This window comes from Myxocyprinus asiaticus, chromosome 21, assembly GCF_019703515.2.
Source record: "Myxocyprinus asiaticus isolate MX2 ecotype Aquarium Trade chromosome 21, UBuf_Myxa_2, whole genome shotgun sequence".
Lineage (NCBI taxonomy): Eukaryota > Metazoa > Chordata > Actinopteri > Cypriniformes > Catostomidae > Myxocyprinus > Myxocyprinus asiaticus.
This window is the reverse complement of record NC_059364.1, coordinates 30,230,151-30,252,716: the sequence shown is the minus strand read 5'-3', so window position 1 is coordinate 30,252,716 and position 22,566 is coordinate 30,230,151. Positions and strand designations below refer to the sequence as shown.

The window sequence follows — 22,566 nt, the reverse complement described above, 5'->3', positions numbered from 1 at the left end:
TTTAAACATTTTTGTGGGCCCCCTAGACCTGTAGGCCCTAGAATTGTTACTACCTTTCACCCAATTAGCTGCTGCCCTGAAAACAGCAAATGTAATAGCTACTGCACAACACACTCAATTTAACTACAAACAAGAGTGCAATGTGACCTCTGTTAACCTTAGATTTGAATAGGTATTTAGACAAGTTAGTAAGCTAATTAAGTGTACATGTCATTTATCAGTTACTGTAGGTGCTTAAAGGGATAGTTCACCCAAAAAGGAAAATTCTCTCATAATTTACTCACCATCCTGTCATCCCAGATGTGTATGGCTTTCTTTATTCTGCTGAACACAAAGATTTTTAAAAGAATATCCCAGCTCTGTTGCTCCATTCAATGCAAATGAATGGTGACCAAAATTTTGAAGCTCCAAAAAGCACATAAAGACAGCATAAAAGTAATCGAGAAGACTCCAATGGTTTAATCCATGTATTCTGAAGTGATCAAATCGGTTTTGGGCAAAAACAGACCAAAATATAAATCCTTTGTCACTTTAGAAGACACTGATTAAACCACTGGAGTTTTATGGATTGCTTTTATACTGACTATATCTCCTTTTTGCAGCTTCAAAGGCCTGATCACCATTCACTTGCACTGTATGGACCAACAGAGCTGAACATCTTTGTGTTCTGCAGAAGAAAGAAAGTCATACACATCTGAGATGGCAAAATGTTCATTTTTAGGTGAACTATCCCTTTAATTATCTGTTGCGTTCCATTCAAAAATGTGTGAAAGTGTGTAAAATGTGTAAAAGGTGAAGTAAGCAGTGTTAGGGGCCGTTCAAACTGGATATGTTGTTGAGTTAAAAAAAATTAAAAATAAACACCACATAAACTATTGAAAAAGAGCAGAAGGACACAAAAATATATTCACTGTGAACAACCTCTTAGCCGTTCTTGATCTTCTGCCAGACTTAGCCACTAAATTATACGCACCTCATCTTTTCAAAACACCGCTCTTTCAAAGATACCACTGTAATTAGAGATACAGTGAATAGAGTCTTTTGAATCCGTTCACCAAAAAGAGACTTTTAGACTCATTCACTGATTCATTCAGATTTCTAATGATATATACGCCGTTAGATGGCAAAAGTTGAGGGTCTATGTGTGATGAGTGAGTAATTCACGACTGAAACAATGGAAACGATTCATTCACTTAAAAGATTCATTCAAAAACACAGACATTGCTAGTATTTTAGACATGCACTGCAGCAGGAGGCCATCTCATGTTGTCGAAAGCAACGCTGACAAAATAGCATTCTCGCATGAACTAACATCTGACAAAAGTGCCTCAAAGCCTTGAGGGCTGTCAGAGACAGGTATGATATTTCAGGACACCTAATTTTGTGATATATGTCATGTAACAGGGACATGTGTCATTACTAAAAAAAAATTAAAAAAAAGTTTTTGAATAAAGTTCATTCACCTGTGTATGGCTTGATTTGGTCTTCTTGTTCTGGCGATTGCTTGTGAAGTAGTGCAGAGTCCCATACTCCATTAGAGCAGCAAAGGTGAAGATGAAGCAGACAGACACAAACAGATCCATGGCTGTCACATAAGACACCTTTGGCAGGGACTTTCTAGATATGGTGCTTAGGGTTGTCATTGTGAGCACAGTTGTAATACCTAAATCAATCAAAATGCACAGTATTTTAACATCCCTGAAAAATTTATTTTCTTTTATCATACGCACTTGTGTGATTTATTCTCGTAAAGTACAATGGACCCTTGTCACAGAGGTCAATGACATATTCCTGCTTTAATTTGCAGGGTAATTCAAGAAAACTTTTCTCTCTCTTAATGTACAGTACATATTTAATGTATTTTTATATCACTGTACTGTGTGTTATATTATCACCGCTGGTGGGCCCGCCGAGAAAAAAATAATTATAAAAATATTAATAACTAGTTTTGACCAACACAAAATAGGTATCGTTTTAAAGCTTAGAAGCTGTACTATACAATGCATGTAGGCATTATTACCAAAACTGAACAAGTGCTTTGAAATTTGCAGACAAATCAGAAGTGTTCCGTTTTGATCATTTATTAATAATTTTGCACAGTACATATTATTGTAATTGGTAAAAACATAAAACTGATCAAATATGTGTCATGTGTCATGTGTCGTTGGAAAGCTCTCAAAGAGCAGAATACAACTAGCCTATTTGTTTTATTCATAGACAAAAATATAGTGAGTAATAGGTCTTTCACATACATGTTACTTGTAAGCAGATATTGCTTATAAGCCGTGTTTTCGCTTATAACTTAAAAATAACGAAAAATAAACAAACATAAAATATCACATACAATTATGAGTCTACATACAACGTAATTGGATGCAATGCATAGATCATTAGATAATCCACACGAACCACAAAGTGCACACAGCACATTATGTGTTATCTGGATAAAAACACGTAAGGTTTCCTCAAATAGATGACTTCATCGGAAATTATGTAGTATGTTGTCCAGCATCATGGAATGCTAAACAAATTATATTAGGATTTAGATTGCTGCAACCAGTGGTGGAAGTCATCCAAATATGGGCAGAGAGGATCGTTAACTCTAATTACGTATGGCCACCAGTAGATGGTGCCAAGTACATGACACAGACTCAATGATGGCTCAAATGACACAGACTGGAACTGAATGAGATCTCATTACTCATGCTTTGGAGAGATAGCATAGCTTTTGTTGTCGTATTTGCATGTGTAATTAGTTCTTATTTACAATTACTATGTTTTACTTGTTTGGCTTTTGGACACTTGGAGATGTTTTTTGGCATTAGGATCAATTATATTTGTAATGCTAAAACTTTTGATTGCTTTGTCATATCAACACAAATATTTATAAAGGGAATAAAAACTCCTCTGTCAACACCGCTGCCTCTCTCCCAGATGAGCTAAATACTTTTTATGCTCGTTTCGAGGGAAATAACACCGCCCTTGCGGAGAGAGCTCTCACGGCCAAAGCTACAGAGATTAGTTCACTCTCTGTCTCTGTAGCGGATGTAACCAGATCCTTCCAACGGGTGAATATCCGCAAAGCCGCGGGTCCAGACGGCATTCCGGGCCACGTCATCAGACAGTGAGCAAACCAACTGGCTGGTGTTTTTACGGACATTTTCAACCTTTCCCTCTCTTTGTCTGTAGTCTCCACATGCTTTAAAACATCCACCATTGTGCCTGTTCCAAAGCAATCGAAAATCACTTGCTTAAATGATTGGCGTCCTGTTGCTCTGACCCCCATCATCAGCAAATGTTTTGAGAGACTAATCAGAGATTACATCTGCTTCTGTGCTGCCTCCATCACTGGACCCATTGCAGTTTGCTTACCGCAACAACCGCTCCACTGATGATGCCATTGCATCTACAATACACACTGCTCTCTCCCACCTGGAACACTTATGTGAGAATGTTGTTTGTAGACTACAGCTCAGCATTCAACACCATAGTGCCCTCCAAGCTTCATGAGAAACTCCGGGCTCTTGGCTTAAACAGCTCACTGTGCAGCTGGATCCTGGACTTCCTGTCAAGCAGACGACAGGTGGTTAGAATGGGCAACAACATCTCCTCATCACACACCCTCAACACTGGAGTCCCGCAGGGCTGTGTTCTCAGCCCACTCCTGTATTCCCTGTACACACATGACTGTGTGGCAAGACACAGCTCCAATGCCATCATTAAGTTTGCTGATGATATGACGGTGGTAGGTCTGATCACTGACAGTGATGAAACAACCTACAGAGAGGAGGTGCACACTCTGACACACTGGTGTCAGGAGCACAAACTCTCCCTCAACATCAGTAAGACAAAGGAGCTTGTGGTGGACTTCAGGAGAAGAGAAAGGGAACACAGCCCCATCACCATCAATGGAGCACCGGTGGATAGAGTCAGCAGCTTCAAGTTCCTGGGTGTCCACATCACTGAGGAACTCACATGGTCAGTCCACACTGAGGCCATTGTGAAGAAGGCTCCGTTCCGGGATGGCTACAAATCCCTCCCCCGCCCACCATTTGGCAAATCGGACCACTCTTCCATTCTGCTTCTGCCCGCTTACAGTCAGAAATTGAAACAGGAAGCACCCACCCTCAGAACGATCCAGTGCTGGTCGGACCAATCAGACTCTATGCTACAAGACTGTTTTGATCACACGGACTGGGAGATGTTCCGGTCCGCCTCTGATGACGACATCGAGCTTTACGCTGATAGCGTAATGTGTTTCATCAGAACATGCGTAGAGGAAGTGATTCCGACCAGAACTGTACAAATCTATCCGAATCAGAAGCCATGGATCAATAGCGATGTTCGCGTGGCACTTAATGTGCGGACCTCCGCTTTTAATTCCAGGAACGCGGAGGAGCATAAACAAGCCAGTTATGCCCTCCGAAAAACTATCAAAACAGCAAAACGCCAGTACAGGCGCAAGATTGAAGGACAGTTTAACACCACCAACTCTAGAAGCATGTGGCAGGGAATTAACATCATCACGGACTTTAAAGGGAATAAAAACTCCGCCATGAACACCGCTGACTCTCTCCCAGATGAGCTAAATACTTTTTATGCTCGTTTCGAGGAAAATAACACCGCGGAGAGAGCTCTCGCGGCTGAAGCTACAGAGGTTAGTTCACTCTCCATCTCTGTAGCGGATGTAACCCGATCCTTCTGACGGGTGAATATCCGCAAAGCCGCTGGCCCAGACGGCATTCCGGGCCGCATCATCAAAGCGTGCGCAAACCAGCTGGCTGGTGTTTTTACGGACATTTTCAACCTTTCCCTCTTTGTCTGTAGTCCCCACATGCTTTAAAACATCCACCATTGTGCCTGTACCAAAACAATCAAAAATAACTTGTTTAAATGACTGGCGTCCTGTTGCTCTGACCCCCATCATCAGCAAATGTTTTGAGAGACTAATCAGAGATTACATCTGCTCTGTATTGCCACTCAATCTTGACCCGCTGCAGTTTGCTTACCGCAACAACCACTCCACTGATGATGCCATTGCATCTACAATACACACTGCTCTCTCCCACCTGGAAAAAAAGAACACTTATGTGAGAATGCTGTTTGTAGACTACAGCTCAGCATTCAACACCATAGTGCCCTCCAAGCTAGATAAGAAACTCCGGGCTCTGGGCTTAAACAGCTCGCTGTGCAGCTGGATCCTGGACTTCCTGTCAAGCAGACGCCAGGTGGTTAGAATAGGCAGCAACATCTCCTCATCACTAACCCTCAACACTGGAGCCCCACAGTGCTGTGTTCTCAGCCCACTACTGTATTCCTTGTACACACATGACTGTGTGGCAACACATAGCTCCAATGCCATCATTAAGTTTGCTGATGACACGACGGTGGTAGGTCTGATCACTGACAATGATGAAACAGCCTACAGAGAGGAGGTGCACACTCTGACACACTGGTGTCAGGAGCACAACCTCTCCCTCAACGTCAGTAAGACAAAGGAGCTTGTGGTGGACTTCAGAAGAAAAGACAGAGAACACAGTCCCATCACCATCAGTGGAGCACCAGTGGAGAGAGTCAGCAGCTTCAAGTTCCTGGGTGTCCACATCACTGAGGAACTCACATGGTCCGTCCACACTAAAGTCGTTGTGAAGAAGGCTCATCAGTGCCTCTTCTTCCTGAGACGGCTGAGGAAGTTTGGAATGAACCGCCACATCCTCACACGGTTCTACACCTGCACTGTGGAGAGCATCCTGACTGGCTGTATCTCCGCCTGGTACGGCAATAGCACCGCCCACAACCGCAAAGCACTGCAAAGGGTGGTGCGAACTGCCAGACACATCATCGGAGGTGAGCTTCCCTCCCTCCAGGAAATATATACAAGGCGGTGTGTGAAAAAAGCTTGGAGGATCATCAGAGACTCCAGCCACCCGAGCCATGGGCTGTTCTCACTGCTACCATCAGGTAGGTGGTATCGCAGCATCAGGACCCGCACCAGCCGACTCCATGATAGCTTCTTCCCCCAAGCAATCAGACTTCTGAGCTCTTGATCTCCCACGATCAAAATACATCAGCACTGCACTTTATTACCCTTACTCTTATATCTCACACCAGACTATTATAAATTATATTATTATTATTATATTATGTTCTCTCTTAACAACTGACTATCAACCGACAGCCTGAATGTCAATACAGTACAATACTGTACATTCTATATATATCTATATATATACTTACTTTTTTTTATATATATTTTTATTTTTAATTTTTATTGAATAATGTGTATCTATATAGTAAAAAAATAAAAAAATAAATAAAAAAAAACAGCGTATTGTATACTGTACAGTGTATGTTATTATTTGTATATTGTTGAGTGTAATTATGTGTAAAACAGATGTTTAAATTGTGTTGTGGTAATTTGATGTTATTGTAAATTGGTATATGTCTCATCACTGTCACGACTGCTATGTTGATCGGAACTGCACCCAAGAATTTCACACACCATTGCACTTGTGTATATGGTTCTGTGACAATTAAAGTGATTTGATTTGATTTGATATTACTCTTATATCCCACACCGGACTGTCATAAATTATATTCTTTCTTAACAACACACTGGCAACTTACTATCATCCGACAGCCTGAATGTCAATACAGTACAATGCAACCTACTGAATATTTTATATACACTATATATACTATTTTTATTGTATAATGTGTATTCTATATTGTGTTTATTGTATACTATACATTGTATGTTATTATTTGTATATTGTGTTATGTGTAATTATGTGTATATTCGTATATATAGTTATGTGTATATAGTTGTGTAAATCTGATGTTTATTGTAAATTGGTATATGTCTCATCACTGTCACGACTACTATGTTGCTCGGAACTGCACCCAAGAATTTCACACACTATTGCACTTGTGTATATGGTTGTGTGACAATAAAAGTGATTTGATTTTGATTTATTTATTGGGAACAAAACAAAAGTTTTTCAGAGCTACCTTATTTACTCCATGAGATATATAATGTCAAATCAGAAAAATAAGAAAAAAAACGTTTTTGCTGCAATTTTATTTATTTATATATTTATTTATTTATTTTTGATTTTTCAGCTGTTTCTTAGGCTGAAAGTCTCATAATTTATCATAATCTACACTACCGGTCAAAAGTTTTGAAACACTTGACTGAACTGTTTCTCATGATCTTAAAAATCTTTTGATCTGAAGGCGTATGCTTAAATGTTTGAAATTAGTTTTGTAGACAAAAATATAATTGTGCCACCATATTAATTTATTTCATTATAAAATTAAAATTGAATTTAAAAAAAAAAGAAAAGTTTTTGAAATTGATGACTTAGACCAAATAATAAAGAAAAGCAGCCAATAAGTGCCCAACATTGATGGGAACTCCTTCAATACTGTTTAAAAGCATCCCAGGGTGATACCTCAAGAAGCTGGTTGAGAAAATGTCAAGAGTACATATCTGCAAATTCTAGGCAAAGGGTGACTACTTTTAAGATGCTAAAATATAACACAGTTTTGATTTATTTTGGATTTTGTTTAGTCACAACATAATTCCCATAGATCTATTTATGTTATTCCATAGTTTTGATGACTTTACTATTATTCTAAAATGTGAAGAATAATAATTATAATAAAGAATAAGTGTTTCAAAACTTTTGAATGTATATAATTAAAACATCAGGATTTTTTATTTTTTTTAAAAAAAGGATACCAATCAATTGACCCTCTTTGGGGTTTTTTTTGTAGAGTTATAAGCCTTTAATTTTGGGCATGCCACTGAAACAGGACATCTTTAAAAACACCTTCAGGGCTTAAAGGGCTAATAAAGAAAATCAACCAAACTAGTCAAAAAGGTTGCAATGGGGTTTCAGATACAACTTATGAATGAGTGACAGTAAATGGGGCATCCTACTCTCATTCTCTGACTACTGTAATCCATATCTCTATTTTTTCCTCTTTTGGAAAGTAATATAATTTGTTTATTTTATTGCTGTTGGAGAACGTCATGGTTACTTGCGTAACCTCCCTGATGTAGGGAACGAGACGTTGTGTCGATGTAGTGACACTAGGGGTCACTCTTGGGAGCCCGAGACACCTCTGGTCTTTGATAAAAGGCCAATGAAAATTGGTGAAAGGAGCTGGCATGCAACCACTCATTCAGGTTTTATGCTGAGGAGCCGAGACGAGGTCCGGCCATTTCAGCGGGTAGTTCAGCGTTGTGGCAGGAGGGACACAACGTCTTGTTCCCTCCATCAGGGAACGGAGGTTACGCAAGTAACCATGACATTCCCTATCTGTCACTCACTCGACGTTGTGTCGATGTAGTGACACTAGGGGTCCCTATACAAAACGCCGCAACTGGCTGAACTGTGTTACGTGAACTGGCAGTGTGTGACGGGCAGACAACTGTGTGCCTCATAGCCAGTGCACCAGGCCGACACGTAACCTCCCCCAACATAGTTATGAGTGTCGAACTGCCCTTTGGGGCAAGTCGACTACCCAAAAGATAGAGACAGTCTAGCCCAGTCGTGGCTTCTTTTCCCCTTCTTTTTTTTCACTCCCTAAAAAAAAGGGGGAATATCTGACTGGGCCGACCAGGTCTAGTTGGGGGGTGTCCCTCCCAAGGGGAGGACACCACAGAGACCACACCTTGCCCAGAGAGAGGGGGGATATTTAAGTGGGAATACATCACATAGTCTTGCCGAGCTATGTCGGAAGTATATCATGTGGAGAAGTCTCATGGAAGGGCCTACCCAACAGGGGAGGAGTTACTACAAACATGGAGACTGTGGCAGAGGGGCCTCTGCCCAAGGAAGATGCAGTTTGCCAACAGGGAAATGAATTAGCAGAAGATATACATCGCATGGGGTTACCTACAGGGTACCGCCACATGCGGAGCACCTACCCCAGAACAGGGCTTTTAGTTAGCATGTGTACTGGGCCGGCAGCGAGTCTCTCCGAAAACTTGACTGCCACAGGACTCGGAGGAAGTCAACCAGTGAACATAATTTGTGAACACTACTGGGAGTTAATGGCGCATGTCTTCAGCTCAGGGGAGGTGAAAGGCACTATGTGCAAGCGATACACCTGGCCGGCTAACCTGGACTTCTCTGCTTGTATTGCGCGCCACTACACGGGACGAAACTGGTTCCACCCGGAGGTTGTAGAACCTCGTAAAGGTGTTGGGTGTTGCCCAGCCCGCTGCTCTGCAAATGTCTGTTAGAGAGGCACCCCTGGCCAGGGCCCAGGAGGCCGCTACACCCCTGGTAGAATGGGCTTGTAGCCCTACCAGGGGCGGCACGTCCTGGGCGTGATATGCCATAGCTATGGTGTCAATGAGCCAGTGGGTGATCCTCTGCTTGGAGACAGCGCTTCCTTTCCGCTGTGCACCAAAGCAGACAAAGAGCTGCTCAGAGATCCTAAAGCTCTGCATGTGATCCAAATAGATGCGTAAAGCGCGCACTGGACACAGCAACGACAGGGCTGGGTCTGCCTCCTCCTGGGGCAGCGCTCGCAGGTTCACCACCTGGTCCCTAAAAGGGGTTGTGGGAACCTTGGGCACATAGCCCGGTCAGGGTCTCAAGATCATGTGAGAGTAGCCCAGACCGAATTCCAGGCACGTTTTGCTGACAGAGAATGCTTGCAAGTCTCCTACCCTCTTGATGGAAGTGAGCGAGCGGCAGTCAGGAGGGCAGTCTTCAAGGAGAATGCCTTAAGCTCAGCTGACTGCAAAGGCTCAAAGGGGGCTCTCTGTAGACCCTGAAGAACTACAGAGAGGTCCCATGCGGGAACGAGGCACGGTCTGGAGGGGTTCAGCCTCCTGGCGCATCTCAAGAACCTGATGATCAGGTCGTGCTTCCCTAAGGACTTACCGTCCACGGTGTTGTGGTGTGCTGCTATAGCGGCTACGTACACCTTCAAGGTGGAAGGGGACAGCCGCCCTTCCAACCTCTCCTGCAAGGAGGAAAGCACCGATTCGACTGCGCATCTCTGGGGGTCTTCCCGTCGGGAAGAACACCACATAGCGAACAGACACCACTTAAAGGCATTCAGGTGCCTCGTAGAGGGGGCCCTAGCCTGAGTGATCGTGTCTACCACCGTGGGTGGTAGACCGCTTAGGTCTTCCACGTCCCATCCAGGGGCCAGACATGGAGATTCCAGAGGTCTGTCGTGGGTGCCAGATGGTGCCCCGTCCCTGAGAAAGAAGGTCCTTCCTCAGGGGAATTTGCTGGGGGGGGGCTGTCACAAGGAGCGTGAGGTCCGAGAACCACGTCTGGGTGGGCCAGTAGGGTGCTACCAGGATGACCTGCTCCTTGTCCTCCCTGACCTTGCACAGAGTCTGTGCAAGTAGGCTCATTGGGGGAAACGAGCAGAATTGCCAGCAACTCGAGGCAGTTGATGTGCCAACACAGCCGCGGGCCCGTCCACAAGGCGGCAGCTGCATGCCCATTGCAAATGGTGCCCCAGCCCATCTTGGAGGCATCTGTCATGACCACTACACGCCTGGAGACCTGCTCTAGGGGAACACCTGCCCGTAGAAACGCGGTCGATCCAAGGGCTGAAGAGGCGGTGACAGACCGGCGTGATGACCATGCGATGTGTCCCGCAGCACCATGCCCATCTCAGGACTCGAGTCTGAAGCCAGTGCTGAAGCGGTCTCATATGCATCAACCCGAGCGGAGTGGCCACTGCTGAGGATGCCATATGCCCCAGGAGCCTCTGAAAGAGGTTCAGTAGAACTGCTGTTTTCTGTCTGAATGCCTTCAAACAGGTCAGCACTGACTGTGCATGCTCGTTCGTGAGGAGAACTGTCAACGAGACTGAGTCCAACTCCAAACCGAGAAAAGAGATGCTCTGAACCGGGAGGAGCTTGCTCTTTTCCCAGTTGACCCGAAGCCCTAATCGGCTGAGGTGCGAGAGCACCAAGTCCCTGTGTGCACACAACATGTCCCGAGAGTGAGCTAGGATTAGCCAATCGTCGAGATAGTTGAGAATGCGAATGCCCACCTCCCTTAACGGGACAAGAACTGCCTCTGCGACTTTCATGAAGACACGAGGGGACAAGGACAGACCGAAAGGGAGGACCTTGTACTGATACCCCCGACCCTCGAATGCAAACCGCAGGAAGGGTCTGTGTCGAGGTAGAATCGAGACATGAATGTACGCGTCCTTCAGGTCTACCGCCGCGAACCAATCTTGATGCTGGCCAGTATGTGTCTTTGCATCAGCATCTTGAACGAGAGTCTGTGTAAAGCCCAGTTCAGTACTTGCAGGTCCAAGATTGGCCGCAACCCACTGCCTTTTTTCGGTACGATGAAGTAGGGGCTGTAAAACCCTTTCTTCATCTCGGCCGGAGGGACAGGTTCTATTGCACCCTTCCGTAGGAGGGTGGCAATCTCCGTGCGCAAGGTAGCAGCATTTTCGTCCTTCATCAAGGTGAAGTGGATACCGCTGAACCTGGGCGGACGCCTGGCGAACTGAATTGCGTAGCCGAGTTGGACAGTCTGGATCAGCCTTCGTGATGGATTGGAAAGCGCAAGCCACGCATCCAAGCTCCGCATGAGGGAGACCAATGGGACAATCTCGTCGGACGTACCGGGAGGTGGGGCCTCGCGGCGGGGCGGAGCTCGAGTCTAGGGACATCGAAGCACTTACCTGGCTCCTTGTGACCACCCCTGGAACAGCCTGGGACGAGGGAGGAAGAGGCCTGTCCTCGTGACCCGTGGTGACTGTCACATCGGGGGCAGATTTGTGCCACAGCTTGGCACACAGGGGCGGGGAGATCGCCACTGGAGCGCCAAACCTGCACAAATGGAATGGTGGACGGTGGTCATGATGATGGCCGTGCACACTGGGTATGTGACCCAGGGAACAAGGAAACCGCTCTTTTTCTGAACTGTTGGGTGACGCAGCCATTTGGGCATGCGGCGAAATCAAATGAAAAGGCAACAAAAGATTCTCCTCCTGGCCCTCCACTGGGGAATGGAGTGGTCTTCTTACCAGCTCCAAGGTAGTGGGTTCCGTCGTCCCTGGGTCGCCCGTCTCAGGGGCGCTTTGAAGCCTTTCGTGGGTTCTTGGCAGTCGGCCGTGAGACGGGTGGCATCTGCTTCCTGCGGTGGGCTCCACGCCGGGGCCGGGCCGAAGGGGCGGGCTGCGGCAGAGCCAGTGCAGTCACCGCAGGGGGACGCCCTTGGCGACGAGCAGGCAGGGTGCGGGATCTACAGCTGTGCCGGGGCAGGATGTGCCAGATAACCTCCATCTGCTGCTTCACTGCCGAGAACTGCTGGGCAAAGTCCTCGACGGTGTCACCGAATAGGCCAACCTGAGAGATAGGGGCAGCAAGGAACCGTGCCTTGTCGGCCTCACCCATCTCGACCAGGTTGACCAAGGTGCAGTTCTTTTAGCAACTTGGCTTGGTGGACCTGCAGGAGAGCCATGGCATGCAGGGCAGAGGCGGCTTGTCCAGCAGCACAAGAGGTCGGACTCGCCGTGAGACGAGCTGGCGGACTCATCCGGAAGCCCGATTGGGGCAGACGAGCATGCTGGAGAATGGGAGATCCGTGGGGGGATACCCGGCGGAGGTGGTCCCATTAGGGTCCCCAAATCGCCCCCAGTGCTAGCCGCGCTGGCCTCATACCCATAGGTAGAAGGACCGAGGCGGGGAGCCGCTTACGAAAGCAAGCCACGACCACAATGTTGTCATGGTCATGTTCTCGCAGTGAGTACATGAACCATCCACGAATGCTGTCTCCACGTGGGTCACACCCAGACACGAAAGACAGCGATCGTGACCATCTGAAGTTGAGAGGTAACGACCGCAACCAGGAATAACACACAAACGGAAAGGCATTTTTAAAAAGATGTAATTTTAAAAAGACGTTCCGTGTGTGCTGCTCTTTTAGAGAAATATACTCTTTTAGGAAAATGTACTCTCTTTTTTCTGCCGAAGCGCCCAGGGGCGTTCTCTGCAGTGCACCAGTGCAGAGGAGGGAGAAGCCGCTGAAATGCGCCGTCAGATCCAGCAGAGGTGAATGAACAGTCAGCTCAGTAAACATTGACCATTCGGCTCCGAAGAGAAAATCTGAATGAGTGGTTGCACGCCAGCACCTTTTATACACGTATGTTCGGGGGAGTGGCATGCAAATACCACTCGCCAATTTTCATTGGCCTTTTATCAAAGACCAGATGTGTCTCTGGCTCCCAAGAGTAACCCCTAGTGTCACTACATCGACACAACGTAGAGTGAGTGACAGATAGTGAACAAGAAAGCACTGCAGTAACAATCACTGTGGTCTTTTATTATCTATTATATGTTCCATATCCAGAAATGTGAAAAGGGTCCATTCATGTTTTTATTAACTTCCATTGATTCTGAGGCTTGTCAAATACCTAGGGATGTTCTGGCTGGCACAGCATCCTTGTTGATCCAGAAAGAGACCCAGGACAGAACTACAATCATACTGCAGGGAATGTAGGTCTGGATGGTAAAGTAGCCCATTCTCCGGCTCAGGTCAAAGAAAATGGTCATAACCACATACTCCCCTAGTAACACAAAACATTTGGCTTCAGCTGTGCTTCTTATACAGTATGTAGTGATGCAACTTACTATGGACACCAAGGGTAGTTCTAGCTCTCTTGGTGCCCTAGGCAAGATAAAATATCACATTAACACTTTTTAAACAAATAAGTGTCTCATTTTGTATGTGTAAGTCTAGTGATATTGTTTTAATTTGGGGACCTGTGTTCAAATCCCAACCTATTATATAATTACTTTGAATAAATCAGGCAAAATTTAAACTGAACTTGGATCAGCATGCCTTTTAATTGAATGCAAAAGAGCAGATTTACATTTAGATAATAACTCTGGAGAAAAAGTTGTACGAGCAACATAGGGTGAGTAAATGATGACAGAATTTCCAGTTTAAAACAAATGATCTGCAAAAAGTGTGACTTGCCTTTACCAAGAAAAAGGGATCTGGACCAAATTTAGGCATGTGAATGCATGATTTCTGCTGTAGCATTTAGACAAAAACTTACCTACAATAAATAACTGTGCAACTTAATAATCAAAGACACAATTAAAAGTCGCATTACTTGGCTCAAAAATCTGGACATGATGCTTCTGTGAGTGTGTTTGCGTTCTATACCAGACTGAGTATTTGCCACATCAGAAGTATTTCGTAGGCCAACAAAGGCAAATTGGTAAAGCCTCCAGTACCGCTGGTCAGCAACCTCAACAGAACGAGTCTGCCATCTATATTGGATCTCATTCTTTGGATACCCATCTATAAATGGAAAAAGGCACATCCAAAGGCACACCAGATTACAAATAACCCTCCATTTTGGTATCCACACTACATAAGGTTACAATGATGACAGAATGGCATTGAGGCTCACACAGTCACCCTCCCTTGACAGTGCCCACAGGGAATGATGACACATGAGAAGTTGAGGCATAAAGCTAATAACAGATGAAGGGGTGACACAGAGGGATGCAGAAAGGGCTGAAAAAGGATGGAACTCTTTCCTCACTCATTGCAAGGTTGGAGGATGGTAGTTGGTGTAGACCTTCTGCAATGTTCAGGCTTGGTTGGCCAAAATGGGCAATGCATGGTTGGCTGATAGAGGCAATGCGTGGGGACTGGCTGCCCGGCAGCGCTCAGGGCAGGCCTGAGGCTGAGTGACAGATTGACATAAGAATTTAACACCTACAGCTTGAAAACTCCAGAGGGCACGAATGTTCATCCATGGGAAAGTTATGCAGCTTAAGGTAGCATTCCGCATTAATAGTCAACCTAACAAAAACAGAATAATAGACAATAGCAAAACAAAAATAATGTTGACTGTGACATTTTAGAGGAAGTGTATTTGTGCAGGCTTTGATAATTGTAGTATGATATTGAAGTGGAAACCCTAAGTCTGATTTAAAGGGATAGTTCACCCAAAAATTTTAATTGTGTTATCATTTACTCACACTGATGTCGTTCCAAACCAGTATGACTTTCTTTCTTGTCTGGAAAAGTGTTTGGTAAAGTACTCAAAAAGTAATCCACTAAAAATTACTAATTACCGCTATGAAATTGTAACTATATTACTTTACTGATTACTTTATTGAAATGTAATCACATTACTAATCACTTTACTTTTAAGTTGCTTAATAAACACTTGGATTCCTAGTGAGAACAGAAAACAAAATTGCTAACAGAATTCAAAATAAAGTCTATAGATCAACCTTGATCATTGTCGCACACAAGTCATACACTCAGAACTACAAGTATCTCACTTTCAATGACTTATTTGGGGGCACACTCCCTTCAACTGTCACAGAAACACAAACAGTGTTACCCAAGTAATGTACATAAAAGTAATTAACTTAATTGAAAGTCAATAACTATAATCTGATTACTAGAATTTAAAATGTAAAGGTAATTAGATTACAGTAATTTACCGATTCACTTTCATTGTATGGAAAAGAGCAGCTTGGACATTCTGCAAAATATCTCATTTTTGTTCCATGGAAAAAAGGAAGTCATATGAAATTGGAAGAACATGACAAATGATGCATTTACATTACAGAATTGAAATTTTGGGATGAACTTTGATTGTGTCTGACATAAATAAATGTGAATCAGATGTAATGGCTTAAACAAGTGCTGCAACACACAGCGGGTGTAATTTTGTACAACAACAATGGGACAGGGACAGGAATACAAGGATACATATTTTAGCTGCACAAACAACGTTCACTCACGCTCCCTCTCAATGTTAACCATGGACGCACCTTAGAGTGTACATGACTCTTCCATTGCTCCAAAGGCGTAGAAGCCGATTGGGTGTTGTGATCCAGTGGGCGTCAGATTTACGCGAGTTGCGGAAAAATGTGTCAGGGATCCAGATTTTTCCAACCATGTTGCTGTTGAGCATGAGGACCTTCATGGAGCTGTTGAATTTAAGTCTGCTGTCATACCATGTCTGAGCAAAGAAGATGTCTATGGTGTACTCCTAAACATAATACAAATCACCAAAAAATTACAGGTCTATTCAAACAGCCTTACAGTTGCTTTTATAAGTGTGCAATTATGTGTGTGTCAGTTGTGACAGTGGTTATATTGTATTAATAGCTCTGAACATAAGAAAATATTTGATGTTCCAGCTCACCATATTGATGGGATCTACTGGGCCAATGCTGTTCACATACACCGCCGTCTCGATCACAGTGGGTCTCACTAGAATATAATATACAAGATTTCAGTTTCAGATGCTAGGGTGTTTTTAGGAGGTTGTTAGGTGCATGTTTAATGTCCCAAATCAAAAGAGCCCACTGCCAAATTTTTATGAGACTTGGATTGTCATTGAGTAGCCCGGTTGCACCAGCCATGCATAACGTGCAACTTGGACTAGTTATAGTATAAATGGGTACAGTTACAGTTTGCGCACTACTAAATATTTGAACGTTTGACCATTAACATTATGTTAAACGTAAGCTCATGTATAAGCCTGACAGAATGACATCAATGAGTTCATGTTTGGCATCACTATCTTCAATCGTTAGGGCTGCCGGTACGCTGCACGAGTGTTTGTAGCTTGCTAGCCTGCTTAGCATTGCTTATTCTTATATGATCATCATTTTATCCTTTGCCAATTTACCGAGTGCTTTGGGTTTTTACGCTTTTCTACTGTTTCAGCCCCATGTATTTTAATGCCCGCACCCGTTTTTTCTCTTTTTTCCCCGCTTGTTTACATCTTGTGTCTCGACTGCATGCATTTGTTTTCTCCACTGTGTTTTACATGGATTATTGCATCAATCTCAAACATCTACTGATCAGGAACAACATCGATTTCAAACCCTCGCCACTCAAGAACAACCATAACAACAACAAACAATTGTGGTAAGTTATGGCATCTGCTCATGTTATTTCTTCCTGCATTGCATGCTACGTGTTTACTATAGCTTCTTCCGTCAGCAGTGAGGCATTTACAGGTGTTAAATGTAAGGAATTAGTCAGGCTGACGGAGAAGGTTAATAAGTTAGAGACATGCATCCGAATGCTAGTGGAGGTCAGTGAGAAAGAGAAGCCGGTAGATACTGTTTCGGATGTGGTTAGTACAGCGAGCAACACACACACTTTGGTTCTGGCTGTAGAGCCCCCGCAGCAGGGCGTCTGAGTGACGTCTCGGTGGCATACTCACTCAGCAAAGCGACACCACTCTCCCATTCCTGTTAGGGTTTCCAATCAATTCTCCCCACTCAGTGATGCACCCACTGAGAATCATGTTGAAAGAGCCTTAATAATTGGTGATTCTATTGTAAGGAACATGGAAATAGAGGCTCCAGCCACCATCGTTAAATGCATTTCCGGGGCTAGAGCGTCTGACATCAGATCAAATTTACAAGTGCTGGCTAATGCTAAACATAGATTTTGTATAATTGTTATTCATGTCGGCACTAACGATATCCGGCTTCGCCAGTTGGAGATCACTAAAGATAATATTAAAGAGGTGTGTGAACTTGCAAAAATGATATCAGACACTGTAATATACACTGACCCCATCCCTGCTCTTGGTGGTGGTGAGGTTTATAGTAGATTAGTGTCACTGAACGGCTGGATATCTGAGTGGTGTCCGGAGAATAGCATAGGATTTATAGACAGTTGGAAGATTTTTGGGAGTAGACCTGATCTGCTAAAGATGGACTCCATCCCTCCAGGGAAGGTGCTGCTCTCCTCTCTAGTAATTTGGCTCATAGACTTAATAGTGATAGTATTTGACTAATTGGGGCCCAGGTCAGGAAGCAAACAAACTGGTTAATCCAAACATCTGCTAGCTGCCTTGAAACGTAACACAGGTCACATAAACTACAGCACATAGAAACTGTATAACCTAGATATTATATAGAGACTGTGTCTGTTCCCAGAACTACCAAACACAAACCCCTCATTAAATCATTTAGAAAAAAGGTCAATCTTTAAAAAAAGAAATGTGAAGCTAAACGTAGGGCTACTAAACATTAGATCTCTTTCTACCAAAACATTAATTGTAAATTAAATTATTACTGATCATAGTTTGGATGCGCTCTGTTTGACTGAAACTTGGCTTAAACCGGATGAATATATTAGTTTAAATGAAACTACTCCCTCAGGTTATTGTTATAAACATGAGCCTCGCCTGAAGGGTGGAGGTGGTGCTACAATTTACAGTGATGTTTTTGGTGTTACTCAGAGGACAGGATATAAGTTGAAGTCTTTTGAACTAATAATGCTTAATGTGACACTGTAAGATATAAATAAAAAATTTCTGTCATCTTCTGCACTTGCTACAGTATATAGATCTCCCAGGCCATACTCAGATTTCCTTAGTGAATTTGCTAATTTTAAATCAGATCTAGTAGTTAATGTAGATAGAGCTTTAATTTTTGGTGACTTCAACATTCACATAGATAATGAATATGACACATTGGAATTAGCATTTATCGATATTCGCAATTCTCTTGGAGTCAAACAAAATGTAACAGCACCAGCTCATCACCATAATCATATGCTAGATTTAATTCTGTCATATGGAGTTGATGTTGATACTAAAGAAATTCTACAGCAGAGCGATGACATCTCAGATAATTACCTCATCTCTTGTTTGCTGCGATCAGCTAATGTCATTCAATCTACACCACGCTATCATTCAGGTAGAACTTTTCTTTCTACCACTAAAGATAGCTTTACTTATAATCTTCCAGAATTGTCTCACATACTCAGTAAGCCAAAAAGTCTAGAAGAACTTGATGTAATAACAGAAAATATAAATATAAAATAAATTATAAATACAGTCTTCTCTAGCCCCCCTTCGATTATAGAAAATTCTATAAAAAAGCCCAGCACCAAGGTACAATGATCACATTCATGCTCTCAAGAGAGCAGCTCAGAAAAAGTGGAAGAATACAAAATTAGAGGTACAGTATTTTGCAGTGCATGGAAGGATAGTGTCAGTAGCTACAGACAGGCACTAGAAAATAAACTCAACAAACTCATAGAAAATAACCACAACAATCCTAGCTGTTTATTCAGTACTGTGGCTAAATTGGTTAGGAATTAAACATCGACTGAACCAGATATTCTGTCGCAGCACAATAGTAATGACTTCATGTTTTTCTTTACTGATAAAATTGAAATAATCAGAAATAAAATTGGAATTATGCAATCAACTGTCACAGCACCTCAGAAAACAGTGTCTCATAATTTTCCTTATGAGCAACTTCAATCCTCCGCTGTCATAATTCATGAAGAGCAAACAAAACTTATCCAAAAATCAAAAGCCACAACATGTGGGGGTCTGGGTAGCTCAACGAGTATTGACGCTGACTACCACCCCTGGAATTGCGAGTTCGAATCCAGGGTGTTCTGAGTGACTCCAGCCAGGTCTCCTAAGCAACCAAATTGGCACGGTTGCTAGGGAGGGTAGAGTCACATGGGGTAACCTCCTCGTGGTCGCTATAATGTGTGGTTCTCGCTCGGTGGGGTGATTGGTGAATTGTGCGTGGATGCCGCAGAGAATAGCGTGGGCCTCCACACGCGCTACGTCCCCGCGGTAATGCGCTCAACAAGCCACGTGATAAGATGCGCGGATTGATGGTCTTAGATGTGGAGGCAACTAAGATTCATCCTCCGCCACCCAGATTGAGGCGAGTCACTATGCCACCACAAGGACTTAGAGCGCATTGGGAATTGGGCATCCCCAAATTCCCCAAAAAAAGCCACAACATGCATGTTAGATCCAATACCAACTAAGCTCTTAAAAGAGGTATTCCCTGTAATAATATTATTAACTCCTCGCTATCCTTAGGACATGTCCCAAGAAACTTTCAAATGGCAGTTATCATACCGCTTATTAAGAAGCCACAGCTTGATCTTGGAGATTTGGCTAATTACAGACTGATTTCAAATCTACCATTTATGTCAAAAATACTAGAAAAGGTAGTGTCCTCCCAACTATGTTCATTTCTACAGAGAAATGGTATATATGAACAATTTCAGTCAGGATTTAGGCCCCATCACAGTACAGAGACTGCACTTATCACATTTAAGACATTTGTGAGATGGGGCGTGGGTAGCTCAGCAAGTAATGACGCAGACTACCACCCCAGGAGTCATGAGTTCGAATTCAGGGTGTGCTGAGTGACTCCAGCCAGGTCTCCTAAGCAACCAAATTGGCCCAGTTGCTAGGGAGAGTAGAGTCACATGGTGTAACCACCTCGTGGTCACGATTAGGGGTTCTCACTCTCAATGGGGTGCATGGTAAAATTGTATGTGGCTCGTAGAGAGTAGCATGAGCCTCCACGTGCTGTGACTCTCCGTGGCGTCATGCACAGCGAGCCACGTGATGAGATGCGTGGATTGACGGTCTCAGAAGTGGATGCAACTGAGCCTTGTCCTCCACCACCCAGATTGAGGTGAGTAACTGCGCCACCATGAGGACCTACTAAGTAGTGGGAATTGGGCATTCCAAATTGGGAGAAAAGGGGATAAAAAAAAAGAAATTTGTGAGATGTCGACATTCACATTCGTTTACATTTACCAGAGAGAACATAATGGGGAAAAAATAAAAACCGATCTGTGTCACCAGGTGCCACTGCATGCAAAGTTTCAACACATATAAAATATATAAGATATTACATTTAATAAATGTCAAATTTTCTGGTCTGTTGTATTACTATTTATTTATTGGCCTTTATTTTTATTTTATTTTTTGGGATTTTCTCCCCTTTTCTCCCCAATTTGGAATGCCCATTTCCCAATGCGCTCTAAGTCCTTGTGGTGGTGTGGTGACTGGCCTCAGTCCGGGTGGTGGAGGATGAATCTCAGGTGCCTCCATGTCTGAGACCATCAGTCTGTGCATCTTATCACTTGGCTTGTTGAGCATGTTACTGTGGAGACCTAGCGCGTGTGGAGGCTCATGCTATTCTATGTGGCATCCACGCACAACTCACCACGCACCCCACCGAGAGCAAGAACCACATTATAGCGATCATGAGGAGGTTAACCCAATGTGACTCTACCCACCCTAGCAACCAGGCCAATTTGGTTGATTAGGAAGCCTGACTGGAGTCACTCGGTACGCCCTGGATTTGAACTTGCAACTCCAGGTGTGGTAGTCAGCATCTTTACTTGCTGAGCTACCCAGGCCCCCATTTATTGCCCTTTATTAATTTTAGATACAGTTCCTGAATATTACTATTTATTGTATTAACACATTATTCATTTATTGTACTACTATATATTGCTGTTTATTATGTTTATTTATTACTTGTTTTTTATGTATCGTATTTTGATGGAAATGTAATTTATTACCTCTGACATTTACGTGAGACAAAAAACTTCTGAACATCAACAATAATAAGAATGGAATGGAAATGCACAATTTTTCAAGACGTCTGTGTAAAAAATGAAAGTCGGCTTAATGAATCCATAAAGGTAAATGTCATATTATGCAACTATGCACTACTTTACAGAGAGTTTATGACCTACTAAGTCTTGCTTTTAACCTTTGGTTTGAACTTTATTTCCCAACTTAAATGAGTCCACACTGGTGTAACCCTACCCTGGTCCCTTTTTATGGCTCCTTTAATGGAACTCTACAAGGCTTTTTCACCCATTTTATCGTCTGCCAGGAGAAAATCTTAGGTCTGTTTGTTTAGAAAAGTAATAATACACCTCATCTCAACAAGCCACATGATTTGAGTATATAATTCATGTCTATAGCACAAACGATATGGGACACATTACACGCTGAAATGTTATACTTAGGATTAGGGTTTGTTAAAATCTTTAATCTTTAATCCTAAATAATTATGCTTGCCTTAACAAGCACCACTAATAATCATAAGTATACATTCACAGTTTCAATATCAAAACTGTACAAAAACATATTTATTTATTTAAATGTATATAATACACAGTGCAGCAGTATTCTGCATGCTTTATGTAAAAAAGTAGATATTCTGTTACATTCAGCATAACATTCTAACAAATTACTCAAAGCTGCTTCTGTTCTCGCCCCTGCTGTGTTTCCAAAATATCACTAGGAATCCAGTCCCAAAGACATGATAGGTAGCACAAATCTGTTATTCTACCTTACAATCCCTCATCACTTGATCTGCACAATGATTAACTTAGTTTGTCTTATACTTACACAGATCAATAGTGATTTGGGTCTATTGTCCCTGAACACCACTGAGATATATCCTCTTAAATAACTGAACTGTGCTGAGCTGCATTGCTTCCAGAACACTGATGCACTGTGAATAAAGTGACCTGAACAGTTTTGGTGTAGAGGTTTGTTTAACACCTCTTTGTTTAAAAATAATACTGCTGATGGTTACATAAAAATTATGATTACAGGATAATTCAGAACTGTTTTATTTTCATAGTTTTTTCTTCATCTTTACATGGCTTCATAATGATTCCATTATTAATGTTTTGCAGTTACTCTCAGATAAGTATTTTAAACAAAAGAACTATGTTCTCAGGACAAGTGTATCTTTTT

General features: G+C 43.1%; 1 protein-coding gene across 1 annotated transcript in view; it reads right to left on the bottom strand.

Annotated features, from left to right (window-relative positions):
* Nucleotides 1–22,566, bottom strand: part of LOC127412444 (gamma-aminobutyric acid receptor subunit gamma-1-like) — a 30,161-nt gene that overhangs the window by 2,351 nt on the left and 5,244 nt on the right. Inside the window, exons 3-8 of the mRNA XM_051648799.1 lie at nucleotides 16,192–16,255; nucleotides 15,815–16,035; nucleotides 14,746–14,828; nucleotides 14,181–14,318; nucleotides 13,423–13,575; nucleotides 1,464–1,663 (exon numbers count right to left, since the gene is read on the bottom strand). Of these exons, the coding sequence (XP_051504759.1) occupies nucleotides 1,464–1,663; nucleotides 13,423–13,575; nucleotides 14,181–14,318; nucleotides 14,746–14,828; nucleotides 15,815–16,035; nucleotides 16,192–16,255 (859 nt within the window). The remainder of the gene's footprint in view (nucleotides 1–1,463; nucleotides 1,664–13,422; nucleotides 13,576–14,180; nucleotides 14,319–14,745; nucleotides 14,829–15,814; nucleotides 16,036–16,191; nucleotides 16,256–22,566) is intronic.